Raw genomic sequence first — 20,643 nt, 5'->3', positions numbered from 1 at the left:
GCCTATTCTACTTTCTGTTGCTATGAATTTGCCTATTCTATATACTCCTGTAAGTTGAGTTATACAATATTTGTCCTTTTGTGTCTGATTTCTTTCACTTAGCATAACTGCAAGACCCATCCATGTTTTTACATGTATTGAACTGTCCTTCCTTTTTTTAAAGTACTTATTTACCTATTTGGCTGCATTGGGTCTTAGTTGTGGCATGTGGGATCTTCACTGTGTCACGTGGGCTCTTTCGTTGAAGTGTGTGGACTCTCTAGCTGTGGCCCAGAGGCTCGGTAGTTGCAGCACAGGCTCCAGAGCACTCTGGCTTCAGTAGTCGAGGCACCCGGGCTTAGTTGCTCCACGGCATGTGGGATTTAATTCCCCAACCAGGGATCGATCCTCTACATTGAAAGTGTGTAAGTGTAGATATTGTTGTTGTTCCATCTCTAAGTCATGTCTGACTCTGCAGCCCCATAGACTGCAGCACGCCAGGCTTCCCTGTCCTTCATTATCTCCCAGAGTTTGCTCAAACTCACGTTCATTGAGTCAGTGATGCTATCCAGTCATCTCATCCTCTGTTGCCACTTCCTGCCCTCAATCTTTCTCAACATCAGGGTCTTTTCCAATGAGTCAGCTCTTCCCATCAGGTAGCCAAAGTTTTGGAACTTCATCTTCAGCATCAGCCCTTCCAATGAATATTCATGGTTGATTTCCTTTAGGATTGACTACTTTGATCTCCTTGCAGTCCAAGGGACTCTCAAGAGTCTTCTCCAAAACCACGGTTCAAAAGCATCACTTCTTTGGCACTCAGCCTTCTTTATGGTCCAACTCTCACATCCATACATGACTACTTGAAAAACCATAGCTTTGACTCCACAAAGTTTTGTTGGCAAAGTAATGTCTCTGCTTTTTAATATGCTGTCTAGGTTTGTCATAGCTTTCCTTCCAAGGAGCAAGCATCTTTTAGTTTCATGGCTGCAGTCACTGTAGGACCATTTCATGGCAAATAGATGTTGTGGTCTTAGTTTTTTGAACTAAGTTGAGTTTTAAGCCAGCTTTTTTACTCTCCTCTTTCATGCTCATCAAGAGGCTCTTTACTTCCTCTTCACTTTCTGCTATTGGAGTGGTATCATTTGCATATCTGAGGGTGTTGATATTTCTCCCAGGAATCTTGACTCCAGTTTGTGATTCATCTAGCCTGGCATTTCCCATAATGGACTCTGCATATAAATTAAATCAGCAGGGTGACAAAGCATCGTTTCCACTTTGCCCCAGCTGCTTCATTCTCCCTGGAGCTATTTCTCTGCTCCTCCCCAGTAGCATACTGGACGCCTACAGACCTGGGGCTCATCTTCTGGTGTCATATCTTTTTGCCTTTTCATACTGTTCATGGGATTTTTGAGGCAAGAATACTGGAGTGAGTTGCCATTCCTTCTTGTGGACCACGTTTTGTCAGAACTCTCCACTGTGACCTGTCTGTCTTGGGTGACCCTGCATGGCATGGCTCATAGCTTCACTGAGTTGCACAAGCCCCTTCACCACAACAAGGCCATGATCCATGAAGGGGGAATGTAGATATATATATATATGTAATATTTTGTTGATGAACATGACTTCTTTCCTCCTTTTGGCTCTTGTGAATAATGCTGCTATCAACATTGGAGTAGCTCCTATAATTCTGTATAAACCATTTCATTTAAACCTCAGAACAGTTGTGCACTGGGCATATTAGTTATTACCCCCATCTTACAGTTTTTATAACTCATGTCCTCCCTAGGCCTTCCAAAGATCATGTAGCTAGTGGTGAGATAAGGATTTGAACCTTGAATTGCTTGACTCCAAAGCCTGTGCTTTTTTTTTTTTTTTTTTTTACTTTGCTTATTGTTTTTATTGTAAAATTAGTAATGGGTATGAACATAAGAAACACCCCTCTTGGCCTATTTGTTTCAGGCTGGTAGATTAGCTGTGAGGCCATAGTGTGGAGACGACTAGTATCTTTTCCACTTGTGGTGACTTCATCTGGTGGTGACTCTGACCCACAGTGGTTCTCTTTATCCAGCTTCCCTTCCTGTCCCCACTGCAGGTTTACTACAGTCCATCACAGCGCATGCTCAATTTTTAATTTCTGAGTTTTATTCCAAGGGCAAAGAAAGCTCATCTGAATTTTGCCAAATAAATCTCCCAGAAAAAAATTCTCCTCTCTGAAAGGAGTGAATTGAATTAAATTTCTTAAGTTCTTTTCAGCTCTGTGAGTATAAATGCTGTGAGTTGAATGTTAAAGATGGCAACTAATTCCAAGAATAAAAAAAGAGAAACATGATCAAAAACTAGAGTGGAGAAATACAGAGAACATTGGCAAGGCAGAATGATTTGTTGATGAATGTTGGAGACTGAAAGATTTGAGAAAAAAATACTTTTTTTAAAGCTGCCTAATGAACCCTTTGGAGAATGATGTCCTGATGTTAAATGCTTTCTAATGGTCAAGTTGGCTGAGAAAGCAGTTTGAGAGAAACCTAAGGGAACTCTCTGTGAACAAGGCACACACAATTAGGCTCTGACTAAATGAATCCCACTAATGCAGTGCTCAGAGATTAAGGCCTGCATGTTGTTCAGATAGTGTTTCTGACAATAGTCAGCATTCCTGAACTCCTTCTTGCTCAAATATTACATACTAATTTTACTTAACAGATCTCTTTACTTTACAGGATGTTTACGTAACATTGATATGAAAACATAATGAACTATATTCAAAGTGCTTTATTTCAAAATACACCTACTTGTTTCAGATGTTAACATTGTCCTTTAACTCCCATTATATCTGTCCATTCATGTGAAATTGTATTTATATTTGCTAGTTGAACCAAAATTTTCACCAATTATAATCACTCAAGAAAAACATTCTGTCCCTAATCCTTTCTTTTTTCTTCAATGTATACAACCTTTGAAAGCTGTTACTTGTTATTAAAACTCTTCCTCTCCCTACCTTTCTTCACTTCAAAATTCTTGTACCATCAGCCTCATGTAAGTAGTCATGGTGGCATTTGGTTTTCTGTGTAGCTAGTTTATTTAACAGGTATTTCTAAGGAGCAATAATGTGCTGAGGACTGCGCTAGGTCCTGGAGCACAGCACTGAACAAAATTGGAAAAGGTCCTTGACCTGAAGACCTCACGGTCCAGTGGAGGATGGAGGGGAACACACTTTGAATAAGTAATCTGAGTGAGAATACTTATATAATATAAGAATAAACCTGGCTATAATCCTGACGGGAGCCTGCAGAGCAAGGCCAAGGGGCGAGAAGAGCTTGTCATGGGGGACTGGACTTAGACTGAGAGGGGAGAGTTCATGAAAGTTCTCTTGGGACTGATGCAAAGCAGAGATCTGAGGAATGAGTCAGGGTGAGCCCAGCGAGGAGGTGGGGTCGGGGCATGTCAGACAGTGGGAACTGGGAGCCTGTCGGCCCCTGGCTCCAGCCGGGGGATTGATTCACCCAGGGTCCCAGTGACATTCACATGTCGTTGACTTTTGGCTCCCCAAATGTAACTTAACCGTTTCATAGACACCGACTGCATCACTGCAGCTATTTGCTAGCTCTTTACACTGATGTACTGTCTTCATGGAGGTCATGGCATGAAATAATGGAGAGAGGAAGAGAAGGAACAGATCAGCATGCGAGGAAAGAAGAGCCTAAATATGGAAAAATGCAGAGTATGCACATAGGTATGTGGGGGTAAACCTAGGAGCTGCTGCCGTAGAGAATGTAAGTGGACAGTAGTCAAATATTGGAATTTTACACAGACAGACAAGTGAGAGGGAACCAAAGAGTACCTGGGAATGAGAATAATAGAAAGAGTGACCAGATACTGTTGACGAAATAACAGAATTCAAGGACTTTTATAAAGAAAGTTTCCTTATGAAGGACTTACTTATGAGGCTATGAGATTGGAAGTATAACACAATTTAGTTTAATCAGCTTCATTCATTCATTCAGCAAATTGTGACTGAGTGTCCACTCATGCTACAAGTTACGTTAGGCAGTGGGGATCGACTTATGATTGAGAAATAGCCTGTGCTACCATGTCATTCAGTGAAAGAGCCAAACATATAAACAAGCGCTTACAGTGCTGTAAGATAAATGCTATCACAGAAACTCATGTAGAGGTCGGTGACTAATTACACCTCTTCTGTCTCAGTTTCAATATATAAGATGGAGATAGACTAGGAAAAGACAATTTGGTAACCTTTCTTACATGAATTCACCCACACTGGGTACAGAAATTCCATGTGATTATAACTGCCCCCTGGACATTTCTACTGCAAGACCTTACACCTGCTTTCAGGGCACAGCCATTCTGAGTTGAACGTACCTTATTATGCTCAGAAGTAAGTAAATTTCTGAGTGCCCGAGTACTGTTGGTTTTGGAGTTTTCCTTGTGTATGTAGCACTTCTTCCAAAAAGCCTCCTCTAAAACATCTTAAGCCACAAGAACAGGGTGCATCTTGGCCCTAGAAACCGAGCCCTGGGAGCAAAGGGAAGGAGCCGTGTATACTTGTTCCAACCAGAAGCCTTGCCGAGCACTCCTCGGGTGACCCTGGGTCTCTGTCAGGCCAAACATCAAGTGAGAAACCACTGGGAACAGAGAGTGTTTGCTCTGCACTCCCACAGAAATCAGAATCTGGGTCACCCCTGCCAGTTAGCCAACGTGAGCGGGACTGTTCCAGAGTGTCGCTTTCCACTTGGCTTCCGCTGAATTTGCCGCATTCAGGCGAGAAAGCCGATGGTGCCGTGCTGGTTGTAACTCTGTCAGTTCTTGGGGGATAATCTTCCTTGGATGTCTGAGCTCTTTATTTTTTTAAAGGTTTCATTTTTTTTTATTAGATTTTCCTTAATGTGGACCATTTTTAAAGTATTTATTGAATTTGTTACATAACTGTTTCTTTTTTATGTTCTCTAAGTACTTAGAAAACTGTTAGATATTTAATTGATGATTCATAAACAATAATGCTACCCTCTCTGCATATCTGTCAGACCAGCACCTGTTTGGTCTTGTATTTGGTATTTGGACCATCCTTGCCTATTTCAGATGTTTGTCCCCTGGTTCTTAGGATCCAGAGCTCTACTCAGCACCCCATGCTACCACCTTGCCTGGCAGACTGTAGTCCACCATATTCCTTACTTTCCTTCCAATTACACTGAAACTTAGTTTTCCCAAATCTACTACTAATGACCCTTACAGTGCCTTCCTAGGTAAAACTAATAGGCCACTCCTTCATTCATTCCTATTCATTTAACAACTATTGAGATTATGTTGTATTACTCAGATTTCTTAGTTGCAAACTGGGAAATTCACTAATTTAAGTGGCAGAGAGTTTATTAAACATAAAGAATCTTGAGAAAAATTAGAAAACTGGGCTGGGGTATGACCCAGCTAGGAGCAGAGCAACCAAGAGAGACTTCTAATCAGACCCCTGAACGACTCTGTTAAACACTGCTGTTATCCCCACTGCACATGTAGGACATTAGGTCCTGCAAAATGCTCTTCCTACTTATGGCCTCCAATCTCATTTGTTGTTGTTGTTCTGTCACTAAGTCACGTCTGACTCTTTATGACCCCATGGACTGCAGCACACCAGGCTCCTCTGTCCTCCAGTATCTCCCAGAGTTAGCTCATATTCATGTCCACTGAGTCTGTGATGCCATCCAACCATCTCATCCTCTGCCATCCCCTTCTCCTTTTGCCTTCAACCTTTTCCAGCATCCCAGGGTCTTTTCTAATGAATCAGCTCTTTTGCATCAAGTGGTCAAAGTATTGGAACTGGAGCTTTAGTAACAGTCCTTCCAATAAATATTCAAGTTTGTTTTCCTTTAGGATTGACTGGTTTGATCTTGGATTTCAAGGGACTCTCAAGAGTCTTCTCCAGCACCACAGTTCGAAAGCATCAATTTTCAGCACTCAGACTTCTTTGTGGTCCAACTCACACGTCCGTAGATGACTACTGGGAAAACCATAGCTTTGACTATGTGGAACTTTGTCAGCAAAATGATGTCTCTGCTTTTTAATATGCTGTATAGGCTTGTCATAACTTTCCTTCCAAGGAGCAAGCAACCTTAATTTCATGGCTGCAGTCACAATCTGCAGTGATTTTGGAGCCCAAGAAAATAAAATCTGTCACTGCTTCCACTTTTTCTCCTTCTATTTGCCTTGAAGTGATGGGATCAGATGTCATGATCTTAGTTTTCTGAATGTTGAATTTTAAAACAAGTTTTTCACTCTCCTCTTTCACTCTTATCAAGAAACTCTTTAGTTCCTCTTCACTTTCTGCCATTAGAGGGGTATTATTTGCATACCTTAGGTTGTTATTTCTCCTAGCAATCTTGATTCCAGCTGGTGACTCATCAAGCCTGGCATTTTGCATGATGTAATCTGCATATAAGTTAAATAAGCAGAGTGACAATATACAGCTTTGTCATAATCCTTTTCCAATTTTGATCCAGTCAGTTGTCCCATGTAAGGTTCTAACTGTTGCTTCTTGACCCACACACAGATTTCTCAGGAGACAGGTAAGGTAGTCTGGTGTTCCCAATTCTTTAAGAATTTTCCACAGCTTTTTGTGATCCATACAGTGGATTCACTAAGCTTTTGCATAGTGAGTGAAGCAGATGTTTTTCTGGAATTCCTTTGCTTTCTCTATGATACAATGTATGTTGGCAACTTAATCTCTGGTTCCTCTGCACTTTCTAAACCCAGCTTGTACATCTGGAAGTTCTTGGTTCACAAACTGCTGAAACCTAGCTTGAAAAATTTTGGAGCACACCCTTACTAGCATGAGAAATGAGCCCAATTGTATGGTAGTTTGAACATTCTTTGTCATAGCCCTTGTTTGGGACTGGAATGAAAACTGACCTTTTCCAGTCCTGTGGCCATTGCTGAGTTTTCCAAATCTCTCTTATTATCTCTCCTTGCTGTTCTCTAAAATTCTACATTGTGATGGGTATATCTTTCCTTTTCTCCCTTGCCTTTCACTTCTCTTTTCTAAGCTACTTGTAAAGCCTCCTCAGACAACCACTTTGCCTTCTTGCATTTCTTTTTCTTGGGGGTAATTTTAGTCATCCTGTTCTATGTTATGAACCTCTGTCCATAGTTCTTCAAGCACTCTTCCTACCAGATCTAATCCCTTGAATCTGTTTGTTACCTGACCTAGTGATTTTCCCTACTTTCTTCAAATTAAACCTGAATTTTGCAGAAAGGAGCTGATAATCTGAGCCATAGTCAGCTCCAGGTCTTGTTTTTGCTGACTGTATAGAGCTTTTTCATCTTCAAATGCAAAGAACACAATCAATCTGATTTCGGTATTGACCATCTGTTGATGTCCATGTGTAGAGTCGTCTCTTGGGTTGCTGGAAAAGTGTGTTTGCTATGACCAGCATGTTCTCTTGATAAAACTGTTTTCCCTTGCCCTGCTTTATTTTGTATTCCAAGACCAAACTTGCCTGTTATACTGGTATCTCTCAACTTCCTATTTTTACATTCCAATCCCCTATGATAAAAAGAACATCTTTTTTTGGTATTAGTTCTAGAAGGTCTTATAGATCTTCATAGAAGTGATCAACTTCAGCTTCTTGGGCATCAGTGGTTGGGGCATAGACTGGGTTGCTGTGATGTTGCATGGTTTGCTTTGAAAATGAACTAGGATCTTTCTGTTGTTTTTTGAGGTCAGACTCTTCTGTTGATTATGAGGGCTACTCCATTTCTTCTAAGGGATTCTTGTCCACAGTAGTAAATATAACGGTCATCTGAATTAAATTCATCCACTCCCATCCATTTTAGTTCACTGATTCCTAAGATGTTGATATCCAATCTTGCCATCTCCTACTTGACCATGTCCAATTTACTTTGAATCATGGACCTAACACTCCAGATTCCTATGCAGTATTGTTCTTTACAGCATCGGACTTTACAGTCACCAACAGACACATCCACAACTGAGCATCATTTCCGCTTTGGCTCAGCTGCTTCATTCTTTCCGGAGCTGTTAGTGATTGCATTCCACTCTTCCCCAGGCGCATACTGGACATCTTCTGACTGGACTCATCTTCCAGCTTCACGTCTTTTTGCCTTTTCATACTGCTCATGGGGTTCTTGTGACAAGAATAGTGGAGAGGTTTGCCATTCCCTCCTCTAGTGGACCACATTTTGTCAGAACTGTTCACTATGACCTGTCTGTCTTGGGTGACTCTGCATGGCATGGCTCATAGCTTCACTGAGTTATGCAAGCCCCTTTGCCACAACTAGACTGTGATCCATGAAGGGGACCACTCTCACTTACTCACCTGCAAATCCCAAACAGGGGTGTCTGCTTGATGGAGGTAGGTCTCTTGCAAACTGTGAGCTATATGAGAGACTAGGAAATGACATTTTGTAGGAAGCAGGACTAGAATCGGGGCTGTCATGAGAGTTGAAGAAGACAGCTTAGTTTCTGCCAAAAGTACTGGTTACCGTTCTTGGCAGTGAGGATAAAGCCATGGACAAGAGAAACAAAGTGTTTTATTTCTGCCTTGTGGAGCAGAAACTCTAGTAGGGAAGCAGATAACAAGCAATTAAATGAATAAAATTTACTTGTTTGACTAAATAATAAATGAATAAAATTACTTAAGAAAAATAGCATAGACTAAGAACCTGGATATTGGAGTGTTACTTTTGATAGAAGGTTCAGGGAAAACCCTGTTGAGGAAATAAAACTTGAGCAAAGACTTGATTGAGAAGAAGCCGGAAGATGTAGGAAAGTCTGGGGCAAGAGCATCCCGGGTTAAAAGAAGCAAGTTCAAAGACTGCAGCATTTGGCCTGGTACAGCAACAGCAAAGCCAGTGTGGGCCATGAATGCACCATAGGAGATGAGGTCAGATAAGTAGACAGGAACTGGCACACAGGGCTTGGCTCATCATACCATGTACATGGGAGGCTGTAAGCAGGACAGTGACCAGATGTAACTTATATTTTATAAAGATGCCTCTGACTGCTCTACAGAGAGGAAACCACGGGAGGGCACATGGAGAAGCAAGGAGACTGATTGAGACCCTTGAGCAATTGTCCAAGGAAGGGACAATGATGGCTTCAACTGGAGTAGTGGCAAAAGAGGTGGGGAAAGTGGTCCAATCCTGAGTGTATTTTGCAGGTAAACCTAATAGAAATTGGATATTGGGATTGGGGAATTCAAGAATGATGCCTAGAGTTTTGGACATAGGTGGATGGTGGGGCCACTCATAATGATGGATAATGTCTGAGAAAGAATGAGACTTGAGGGTAGAGGAGAGGGGAAGTCAGGAACAGACATCCAAGTGGAGATACTGAGTTGCCACAGGGATAGTAGCTCAGGGAAGGGGCAGAGCCAATGCTGTAAGCTGGGGAGACATCAGGACATGGTTATATTGAGTTGGCCAAAAAGTTCATTCAAGTTTTTCCATTGCATGTTATGGAAAAACTTGAATGAACTTTTTGGCCAACCTGATATTTAAAAACAGGAGGTTGGATGAGATTACATAGGGAGAGACTATAGATATAAAGAGATGAGGATCCAAGACTGGAGCCTTGGAGCACTTCAATAGATTGAAGTGAAGATAAAGAAGCATTTGGAAAGAAGATAAAGAAACATTCATTAACTAGTTTTTAAGGAAAGATAAAACCCAGAAAAATGTGGTAGCCTGATTACCACGTGAATAAAGTGTTTCCTGAAAGAGGCAGTGAATACCCACGTTGATGCCTTCCTCAAATCAGAGGTCTAGTAAGATAGTGGTCAGTGATTTTCATTCACTGGGGTCACTGGTGGCCTTGGCAAGATCCGTTTTAGTCTAGTACTGTTATGGGTTTGCAGGATGGGTGTGATCCAGATGAGAGAGAGAGAAATTAACACAAAGAAAGGGGTTAATTTTAGGAGCAAAATAGGTGAGAGAACAGGGAGGGGACAGAGGGCTGGACTTGGGCAAGGACCAGGCAGTAACAGCAGGAAGGGTGGGATGTGAGGAGGATTTAGGGGTGGCTATAGGCTGCTTACACCTAGAAGAAGGGTGTGTAGCCATCATCTCAGATCAAAGGCAGGGAGAAGAAGCTGGGTAGATGTTTGAAACAAATGGATAAGGTGCGAGGGTCCATTTCCCAGAGTGGAAAATTGGTTTTTGAGAAAATCTCATGGGATTTCTGATTCATAGTAAAACCTGTGGTCATTCGTTTAAAGCAAGACCAGTGGTATCATTACATGATTTTGCTAAAAGCATCCTTTAAAAGCAATGCTCCCATCTTATTTTGTAACTAAAGGAATAGAGAAAGTTCTGGTGATGAGAATTACACACCAGGAAAGAGGGAAGACTGGCAGGTATTGGCAGAATGCTCAGGAGCCAGGACCTGGTGATTCCCTTGAAGTCACATGCCACATCTGTGGGTGATTTATTCCTGATGCTTTGCAGTGGGCATCCTGGCACTGGATTCATCTTCCCCAGAAACCCCTGATACCCTGGCAGCTTCCCTTGGGGACAAACCATACCATCTCTTCATCCATCTCCCAAACATTCATCTACTACCTTCCTATTAAGTACCTAAGACACTCCTGAGGAGCAAGATGAGCAGGTTCTAGCTGAATCAAGGTCCACTTGCCCATCACTTAACAGTGAAAGGAAACAAACATGCAGCACTTATTATGGGCTAGTTCTACTCAAAGTAATTTGCACATTTGAACTCTTCTAATCATCCCAACTACTCACAGGGTAGATACTGTCTTTTCCATGTTTGGCGGATGAGGAGATTGAAGGCAAAATGTTGAATGACATGCCTTGGAAGGCTGGAATCTGGACCTGGACAAACTGATGCCAGAATTTGGGGTCTGTTGCCTCTTGTAGTTCTGATTCAGTGTTCTGTCTCTCTTACCTTGAGGAAGAGGCATTCAGACCAGTTTTGGTAGGATTTTTAAAATCTGTCATGATTTACCCTTGAGTTTTTAATATAGATTTCCCAGTGACTGAAAAAGAGAATAATGATATATGCAATTCTGTACAAGTTATATCATCTGTCCAGCAATTCCAGGATTCATCTTGGACAAGTTTTGCTACATCTGCTTCATTTCCTCTTCACCGTGATTGTACTGACTATTGCATTTTGTATCAGTTGTTTGTCGGCTGTGCATCTTCTGCTCAGTTAACGCTGCCGTTTCTCTCCTTCCCCACAGGTTATCATTGCCCTCTCCGAAAAGCACCGCTCGCACATTCCGTACCGGAATTCCATGATGACCAGCGTCCTGAGGGACAGCCTGGGGGGGAACTGCATGACGACCATGATCGCCACACTCTCTTTAGAGAAAAGGAACATTGACGTACGTTGCTTCTTCTTTCCAGAGATCTTAGTCTGAGTTTTTGTGCTAGCCTGTGAGATGGAGTTGAGGGTCCTGGGTGGGTCTCCGTCTTTTCAGCTGGGCTGGGGTGTGCCTTCAGAGGTAAAGATGCCCCCAGAGTTCAGAGCCTTGGGTTATGTGCCAGTGCTGAAATTCCCCCTTTTGAGAACTGAGTTCAAATAGCAAGGGATGGTTTGCAGAAAACTTCACGCACACATTTTGGAAGACCTGCTGATGGGTTATTTACCTTGGCTGGAGGCCTGAGAGAGGAGACCCATCAGTTTCTCCTGACCCTTCTCTACTTCTGGTTGCTTAGATGCCTTGGAGACATCACCAAGATGTGACCCTAGATGCGTCCCTGAGCCCAACACCAGGACGCCTCGGTAAAGGCTGGCTGCCAAATGTCCCAGGTGGCTTTAGAGCCAGCTGATGTTTCACAGCATTTCAGTTTAATGAATGGGATTCAGACTTTCTCTAAGAGAGGAAAAAGGGAAGTAGCCGGTATCTCCCCAAACAAAGCCCAGCCCCAAGTGCATTGTGAGATACCGTGGAAAGCCTCTCTTTGGGGCCTGTTACAAATATTTATTTTGTACCCTTTGATGCTTATAGATGATGATACCTGCTATGATTCTGGTTTGTTTAGTGTGGTTCTGGTTTGACAGAAAAGTAGACAATTACATGCCAATTGTCACTTAGAACCTCAGATCTTCCACATTTTGGGCATTGGTCATTTTATTAAGCTCAAGCAAAACTTTAATGAAAAATAAATTTCCAGGGCAAAGTTTCCTAATTTGGAATCCTGTTTCCTCATTATGTTTTATGAACATCATTGTATGCATTTTTCCTGTGAGCAGAAGTTGTTTTCTATGTGCAATAACACTTCAAGGACATAATCTTGCTTTCTTAGGAATCTATATCTACCTGCAGATTTGCACAACGAGTGGCACTCATAAAGAATGAAGCTGTTCTTAATGAAGAAATCGATCCCAAATTGGTAAGCAACTTTTACCTGACTATGTTAAAAAAAAAAAAGTATGTCAAAGCTTAGCTAAAGCCTGGGGGGAACTCACTTCCCATAACCAGGCAATGTTCTAAATATTGGAAATGTGTAAAATCATTTAATTCTCATGACAGCCTCATAAGTAGATGCCATCTCTTCCTCTGCCTTGGGCTTCCCTGGTATCTCAGTTGGTAAAGAATCCACCTGCAATGCAGAAGACCCCAATTCTATTCCTGGGTTGGGAAGATCTGCTGGAGAAGGGATAGGCTGCCCACCCCAGTATTCTTGGGCTCCCCTGGTGGCCCAGCTGGCAAAGAATTCACCCCCAATGTGGGACACCTGGGTTTGATCACTGTGTTGGGAAGATCCCCTGGAGAAGGGAAAGGCTACCCACTCCAGTATTCTGGCCTGGAGAATTCCATAGACTGTATAGTCCATGGGGTTGCAAAGAGTTGGACACAACTGAGTGACATTCACTTTCACTTTCCTCTACCTTATAGGTGACAAAATGGAGGCACAGGAATGTTTAATGATTTGATCTGAGTTGCATTGCTAATAGGTCTCAGAACAGGACTCAGACACAGACAGTCTGACCCCAGGGCATGTGTTCTTATCTACAGCCTCCTGTCAGGTACTCAGACAGTCCTGAGGACACACATGGACTCATACACAATTATATTTCTAGAAAGGTCCTAGCCTTTCCATGGTTATTAAATAGAATATTATTCTGCATAACTGTTCTGTTACTTATCTAAAGATTTTAAAAAGTTAGTAGTTGATTGGATCCATGGAAAAATGGCCAAGCCTCTATTTTTATAACAGCTCATTCTTCTTTATCAAAGTGCTTTATTTAAGGAAAGATATTTGCAAGTTACCTGATTCAGCTACTCATCATAAATGCAGATATGTTTTCTTTCTTTTGTTAGTCTTCTTCTACAAATAAAATAAAACAAGGAATTAATTTGTGCCAACACGGAAAATGTTGAAGTACAGTATCTCATTTTTGTAAAACTCCAAAATTAAGATTATATTACTTTTTAAATCACTCCCCTTTAAAAAAATTTTTTCTCTAGAAAATAAGCTAGGGTAAGTTTGTTTGTTGTTGTTCAGATGCTCAGTCATGTCCAACTCTTTGCGAACCCATGGACTGCAGCACAGCAGGCTTCCCTGTCCTTCACCATCCTCCAGAGCTTGCTCAAACTCATGTCTATTGAGTCGGTGATGCCATCCAACCATCTTATCCTCTGTTTTCCCCTTCTCCTCTTGCCTTCAACCTTTCCCACCATCAGGGTCTTTTCTAATGAGTGGGCTCTTCACATCAGGTGGCCAAAGTATTGGAGTTTCAACTTCAGCATCAGTCCTTCCAATGAATATTCAGGATTGATTTCCTTTAGGATGGACTAGCTGGATCTCCTTGCAGTCCAAGGGACTCTCAAGAGTCTTCTCCAACACCACAGTTCAAAAGCATCAATTCTTTAGTGCTCAGCCTTCTTTATGGAAAAATGGGCACAGAGGACAGAAATGGTATGGGCCTAACAGAAAGAGAAGATATTAAGAAGAGGTGCAATAATACACAGAAGAACTACACAAAAAAGATCTTAATGACTCAGATAACCACAGTGGTGTGATCACTCACTTAGAGTCAGACATCTTGGAGTGTGAAGTCAAGTGGGCCTCAGGAAGCATCACTACAGAGAAAGCTAGTGGAGATGATAGAATTCCAGCTGAGCTATTTCAAATCCTAAAAGATGATGCTGTTAAAGTGCCGCACTCAATATGCCAGCAAATTTGGAAAACTCAGCAGTGGCCACAGGACTGGAAAAGTTCAGTTTTCATTCCAATCCCAAAGAAGCGCGGTGCCAGAGAATGTTCAAACTATGGCAAAATTTCACACGTTTCACATGCTACAAAGTAATGCTCAAAATCCTCCAAGCTAGGCTTCAACAGTACTTGAACCAAGAACTTCCAGATGTTCAAGTTAGATTTAGAAAAGGCAGAGGAACCAGAGATCAAATTGCCAACATCCGTTGAATCATAGAAAAAATAAGAGAAGTCCAGAAAAATATCTACTTCTGCTTCATTGACTACACTAAAGCATTTGACTGGAAAGTTCAAACTGAAAAATTCTTCAAGAGATGGGAATACCAGACCACCTGACCTGCCTCCTGAGAAACCTGTATACAGGTCAAGAAGCAACAGTTAGAACCAGACATGGAACAACTGACTGGTTTCAAATTGGGAAAGGAGTACGTCAAGGCCGTATATTGTCACCCTGCTTATTTAACTTATATGCAGAGAACATCATGCGAAATGCCGGGCTGGATGAAGCACAAACTGGAATCAAGATTGCTGGGAGAAATATCAATAACCTCAGATATGCAGATGATACCACCCTTAAGGCAGAAAACGAAGAGGAACTAAAGAGCCTCTTGATAAGGATGAAAGAGGAGAGTGAAGAAGCTGTCTTAAAACTGAACATTCAAAAATTGAAGATCATGGCATCCGGTCCCATCATTTTATGGCAAACAGATGGGGAAACAATGGAAACAGTGACAGACTTTATTTTGGGGGGCTCCAAAATCACTGAAGATGATGACTACAGCCATGAAATTAAAAGATGCTTGCTCCTTGGAAGAAAAGCTATGACAAACCTAGACAGCGTATTAAAAAGCAGAGACATTACTTTGCCGACAATGGTTCATATTTTCAAAGCTATGGTTTTTCCAGTAGTCATATATGGATGTGAGAGTTTGACCACCATAAAGAAGCCTGAGTGCAGAAGTTTGGTAGTGTATGTTATTAAAAAAAAAAAAATCTGAAATCTCTTTTTCTCAAATTCCAAAAAATTAAAATCTTGAATTCACCTGTTGCCCATATTAATTACTTCCTCTTGAGGGTTTGCCCTTCCTTCCCTGAAATCATTCCATCAAAGAGTAGAGGAAAAGGAGGAGAGAAGAATAGTGGGACTGACCATTTTGTCCTTCTTGCCTCCAAGAGCCTGAACTCGCCTGATGGAATTCTCTTCTGGAGAAACCAGTGAGTGGGGAACATCCGTTTTTCCAGGCCAGCCCCTGCTCACATACCAGCATCACAGGGCACCACCCACCCCCCTGAAAAAAGGAGACACAATGCAAAGGCCTAAGACAAGTGGAACTTGTCTTAGGAACTTAGGAATTCCTAGGATGAATCCCTCTGCTGTTCCTACCCTGCTAGCCACCCTGTAACATTACTGTGCAGAATGAGAAAGACAAGAGTGGGCTTATTAGCCTGAAGACAAAAATTACTTCATAACTAAAGAAAAATAAACATATTAACATTGGAGGTTTTTCCCTTCAAATTTGGCTGCAGAGACTTTTCTTTGAAGGAACTTGAGGAATTTGAAGAAAGATGAACATTATCATGTGTTTGATGTAGGTCTGTGAGAGATTTAATGAAACGAGAAATCAGGAGTCAAAAGCTAATAGCTGATAATTGAACAAATGTTGAGGTCTTCCTGGTGCAGAATAATCTGGTAATTGACAAGTGTTGTTTCCTGATCTCCTTTATAATTGCTTCTAAAAACTGACACTACTGTTCATTATTTGATGTACAGAGCTTTTCTGAAACACAAGTGGCAATTGAAAAATTGTCCTCAAAACCACCCAGAACACAACTGGATGGGAAAAATACACACCAGATTTAGGGTAGTGGTAATGGGAAAGTCATTTAGGGAAAGCTCTATAGGGGTAAGGGCTTCCCAAGAGTCTGCAGTGTTTTATTTCTTAAGCTAAGTAGTCAGTACCTGAGTGTTCACTTAAGCTTAGAAGTAGGTATAAGGTATTATTTATACCTCTTTGTTTATCTGAAGTAGTTCCTACTAAAATGTAAAATCACATGAATTAAGGTAACTCATCCCATTCACAGTTTAAAAGAAAAAAATTATATCATCACATCATTAGATACAGAAAAAAGCATTTGATAACATTAAACATTCATCCATAGTTTGAAAAGGCTCATCAAACTATGAATATAAGCGAACATCCTTAGAGCAATTAAGGGTATCAACTAAAAACTACAGCAATATTTTAAAGGTGAAATGTTAGAAGGAATATGACAAGAATGTCTTAAGCACTGTACTTGGAGTTTCTAGCTAGGAAAGAGACAATTTTTTTTTTTAATTTATGAGGATTTGAAAAGAATACCAGTCGTTACTTGTGGACTATTTGATTGCTCATCTAGAGCATCCAGTAGTGGGACCTTCCTGGTGGTCCAGTGGTTAAGAATCTGCCTACCAATGAAGGAGACACAGGTTCAATCCCTGGTCTTATGGAAGGAAGATTCCACATGTTGAGGGGCAATTAAGCCTGCACGCCACAGCTACTCAGTCCATGTGCCTTAAAGCCTGTGCTCTGCAATGAGAAGCCACCACAATGAAAAGGAGAGGAGGCTACTCTCTACTTGCATACCCCAAGTAGAGCACAGCCACCCCTTGCCACAGCTAGAGAAAAGCCCATATGCAGCAATAAAGGCCCAGTGAAGCCAAGAAAAAAAAGTACATCCAAGTGTTCAATAACAAAAAAAATGATAACCAAAATAATGTTCAGAAAGGTATTTATTTGTTGTGTAATCCATAAAAATGAATTGCCTTCCTGTACATCAAAAGCCAGTGATTAGAAAATGCGATTTTATAAAAATTTCATTTATAGTAGCAACAAAAGCTTTAAAATTCTAGGAACAGAATCTAATTAAAGATATATAAGGTATTTATAGAGAAAACTATAAATCTGTATTGAAAGGAATCAATGGAAAGCCATATCATGTTCGTGGATGTAATGATTCATTATTGTTGTGTTGTTTAGTTGCTAAGTTGTTTCCAACTTGTCTTGCGACCCCACTGAATGTAGCCCACCAGGCTCCTCTGTCCATGGGATCTTCTGGGCAAAAATTCTGGAGTGGGTTGTCATTTCCTTCTCCAGGAGGTCTTCCCAATCTAGTGATCAAACCTGCATCTCCTGCATCAACAGGCAGATTCTTTACCACTGAGCCACCTGGGAAGCCTGGTGATTCATTAGTATTACTTTAATCTCTTATCAAATTAACCTTTTACTCAAATTTATCTACAGTTAAAATTTGAGGGGAGCCTTTGATAGGATTTTACAAGCCAAGTCTAAAATTTATATGAAAGAGCATATGATCAAGAATAGCCAAGTCTATTTTAGAAGAGAACAAGATGGAAAGGGCTTGTTCTATCTAGATGCCAAAATTTCTTAAGATACAGTAGTTAAAACAGTGTGATATTGCCATGCATATAGTCAAGTAGGCAAATGTTTTTAACCAATAGCCCAGAAAAAGACATGTCTTATATGTGGAAATACATAACAGAATTGTAATAGCAAATCTTGCATGGTTGGCCATAAAAAAATTAAAATTAGATCCATATCTTTTACTTCCTACAAAGTAAAATCAACCTAAATGTAAAAAGCAAAACTTTAATACTTTTATAAGAACTTATAGAGAAATACGGGCTTCCCAGGTAGCACAGTGGTAAAAAATCCTCCTGCAATGCAGGAGACACAAAAGACTCAGGTTCGATTCCTGGGTCGGGAAGATTCCCTGGAGGAGGAAATGGTAACCCCCTCCAGTATTATTGCCTGGAAAATTCCATGGACAGAGGAGCCTGGAGAGTTGCAAAGAGTCAGACATGTACTGAGCATGCACATACACTATAGGAAAATATTGCTATGGCTTTAAGTAAAATAGATCTTCTCAAATAAAACACAGAAATGCAGCCCATAACAAAATAAGTTGATAATGCAATTGCATTGAAATTTAAAACTTTTGTTTCACAGAAAGAACACCACAAAGTGGAAAATATGACATAGATTGGGAGAAAATATGGGCATTGCATAAAACTTACAAAGAGTTCACATCCTGAATATATAAAGAAGCCTGAAAATCTGTAAGGAAAAGAAAAACAATTCAGCTGAAACATGGACAAGATGGTGAATAAGAAATTCACAGAAGAGAAAACTCAAACAGTGAACATACATTTACAAAGGTGATCATCAACCTCACCAATAATCATGAAAACACAGATTAGAACTAGGAAAGAGACCATTTTACACCCACCAAATTGGCAAAATTAGTGTCTGGCAATACTACATACACAGTGACAAAAATGTGGGGAAGCAGGAACTTACATATATAGTTGATAAGAATATAAATTTATACAGCTATTTTGCAGAGCAGTTTACCAATATATAATAAAGGGAAGCTACACTTACTCTGCAAGTTTGCTACAGAGAAACTTGGATGTGCCCAGAGATTTATAGTATTCACCGCAACACTGTTTGTAATAGAAAAGGTAAAATTCCAATGTCCATAATGTCCGGGAGACGTAAATACATCAATTGTGATGTAGTCCATTATTGAAATACTATATATCCATGAAAATTCATGAACTAGAACCACACAAAACAATATAAATAATCTCCAAACGTAGTGTGAGAAAAAAAAAAACCAAGTTGCAGTTACATGCAATGTAATAGCATTTACATTAAGTGTAAGGCATACAAAACAATATATATCATTTACAGTCATACCTATAATCTATGGAGTAAATATTTAAAACATGCAGGGAAATGCTACCCACTAAATGCAGGATTGCAGTCACCCCAGGAAGGTCAGAAGGAAACAGGAGTAGGGGCTTCCAGGTTCCATCAGTGACGTTTTATTTGTTAAGAAAAATTCTAGAACTATTTTGACAAAATGATAAGATTTAACAAAGCGAGGTGGTAAGTACAAGAGTGCCTTTGATATCCTTCTCTGTACATTTTTGTTCATAATTTTAAAAGATGTGTGTTCTTTGTCTCATAGTCCCCTCAATGAGGAGCTGACATTTACGCTCCCGCCTTGCAATTTCAGATGATTATCCGCCTGCAAAAGGAAATCCAGGAACTGAAGGATGAACTGGCCATTGTCACTGGGGAGCGGAGGACAGAGGCGCTCACAGGAGCAGAGCTCCTTCAGTAAGCCTGCAGACGTTTTCTTTAACAGTGCGAGTTTGTGTTAACTTCTGTGTTGGCCCTAATGTTATGAATTCACCTCAAAGTGCGAAGGTCTCCTGGGACAGTCTGAAATTGCATGTAGGCGCCAGTTAAGAGTGGCGGCTTTCCATGAAAAGCTGGATAAGGCTGGCAGTGTTTTTTGCCGCCTCAGCTTTGAGGAAGAAAAGAACAGAGCATGGAGAGGATGGGAGTATCCTTCTCATGCCAGCTGAAGAAAAAGGATTGTATAATAGTCACGCAACTTTTAAACGTATCCGCCACACACTCTGTAAGCTGTGGACCTCAGATCTGAAAGGAATTCCAGAAACGTCCTTTGTATTAAACAGCATCTTGCTGCAAGCACCAATTTATCCCATGCCAAAGTAAGCTCTCTCCTTTAATAAATAGATGGCCCATATATTACAGTTCAAACACTTGAAATGGGAATGAAAGCAGGTATTCAGGACTTCATACGAGTGCGGCATCTCTCAGAGCCTTTAGACTTGCAGCCGTATGGCATGCCAAGGGCACAGCGTGGCTCGAGCTCTTGCTCTGATCACGAGCCACCACGGCGGGCTCTCAAGTTTCTGTGCTGTTTATTAAGCATTTGTGAAGTGATAACAATGGACTAAGCTTAGAAGGCAGTGGTACTCTCTATTTCAGAGTAACAAGCTACACAAGCTCTTTCTGAAGGTTTACTGTCATTTCACATGACCCTTTCTCAACAGACAAAATGGTAACTAACAGAGGGTGGAAGTATTTTCTTTAAACAACTTCATGGCTGCCCCTGAATGCAGGTCTAAAGTTTGAGAAGCCTTAAGCAAGGTTTCTGTTATACGCCAAGCCTTCCTCCTCTGGGATAGCATTTCCTCATTTTAGAACACTGTGTTTAATAATGTGATAGGCCCCTAAGGCTTTCCTTACCAAACTGCTTCATGACATATGTGAGATTAAAGTGAAATATACTGCCAGAATTCACATTTTAAAGAATTTCATGTCGCTCCTTGAAATAACCTGGGATAGCTTAGATACTGAGAAATCCAAGTTTCAAATCCCTTCATTATGGTGCTCCCAGCCCCGCGAAGAAAGGGCTTATTGTTGTTGTTTAGTTGCTAAGTCATGTCCGACTCTTTGCTACCCTATGGACTGTAGCCCACCAGGGTCCTCTCTCCATGGGATTCTCCAGGCAAGAAGACTGGAGTGGGTTGCCGTGCCATTCCTCCAGGGACCTTCCTGACCCAGGGATTGAACCTGC

The 20,643-nt window shown here is 41.0% G+C and overlaps 1 protein-coding gene across 12 annotated transcripts in view; it reads left to right on the top strand.

The window, feature by feature from the left end:
* KIF6 (kinesin family member 6) overlaps positions 1 to 20,643 on the top strand; it is a 406,499-nt gene that overhangs the window by 154,256 nt on the left and 231,600 nt on the right. For all 12 annotated transcript variants that reach the window (XR_014062975.1, XR_014062974.1, XR_014062973.1 and 9 more), the window contains 3 exons: positions 11,202 to 11,345; positions 12,271 to 12,357; positions 19,267 to 19,370. Coding sequence is in view for 7 of the 12 variants with exons in the window: in XM_081523236.1 (XP_081379362.1) it covers positions 11,202 to 11,345; positions 12,271 to 12,357; positions 19,267 to 19,370 (335 nt within the window). In the remaining 5 variants the exon portion in view is untranslated. The remainder of the gene's footprint in view (positions 1 to 11,201; positions 11,346 to 12,270; positions 12,358 to 19,266; positions 19,371 to 20,643) is intronic.

This window comes from Giraffa tippelskirchi, chromosome 8, assembly GCF_054371585.1.
Source record: "Giraffa tippelskirchi isolate mGirTip1 chromosome 8, T2T-mGirTip1v1.2.pri, whole genome shotgun sequence".
NCBI classification, from domain to species: Eukaryota; Metazoa; Chordata; class Mammalia; order Artiodactyla; family Giraffidae; genus Giraffa; species Giraffa tippelskirchi.
Note: the sequence above shows the minus strand (reverse complement) of the source record. Positions and strands in the feature narration are given on the sequence as shown.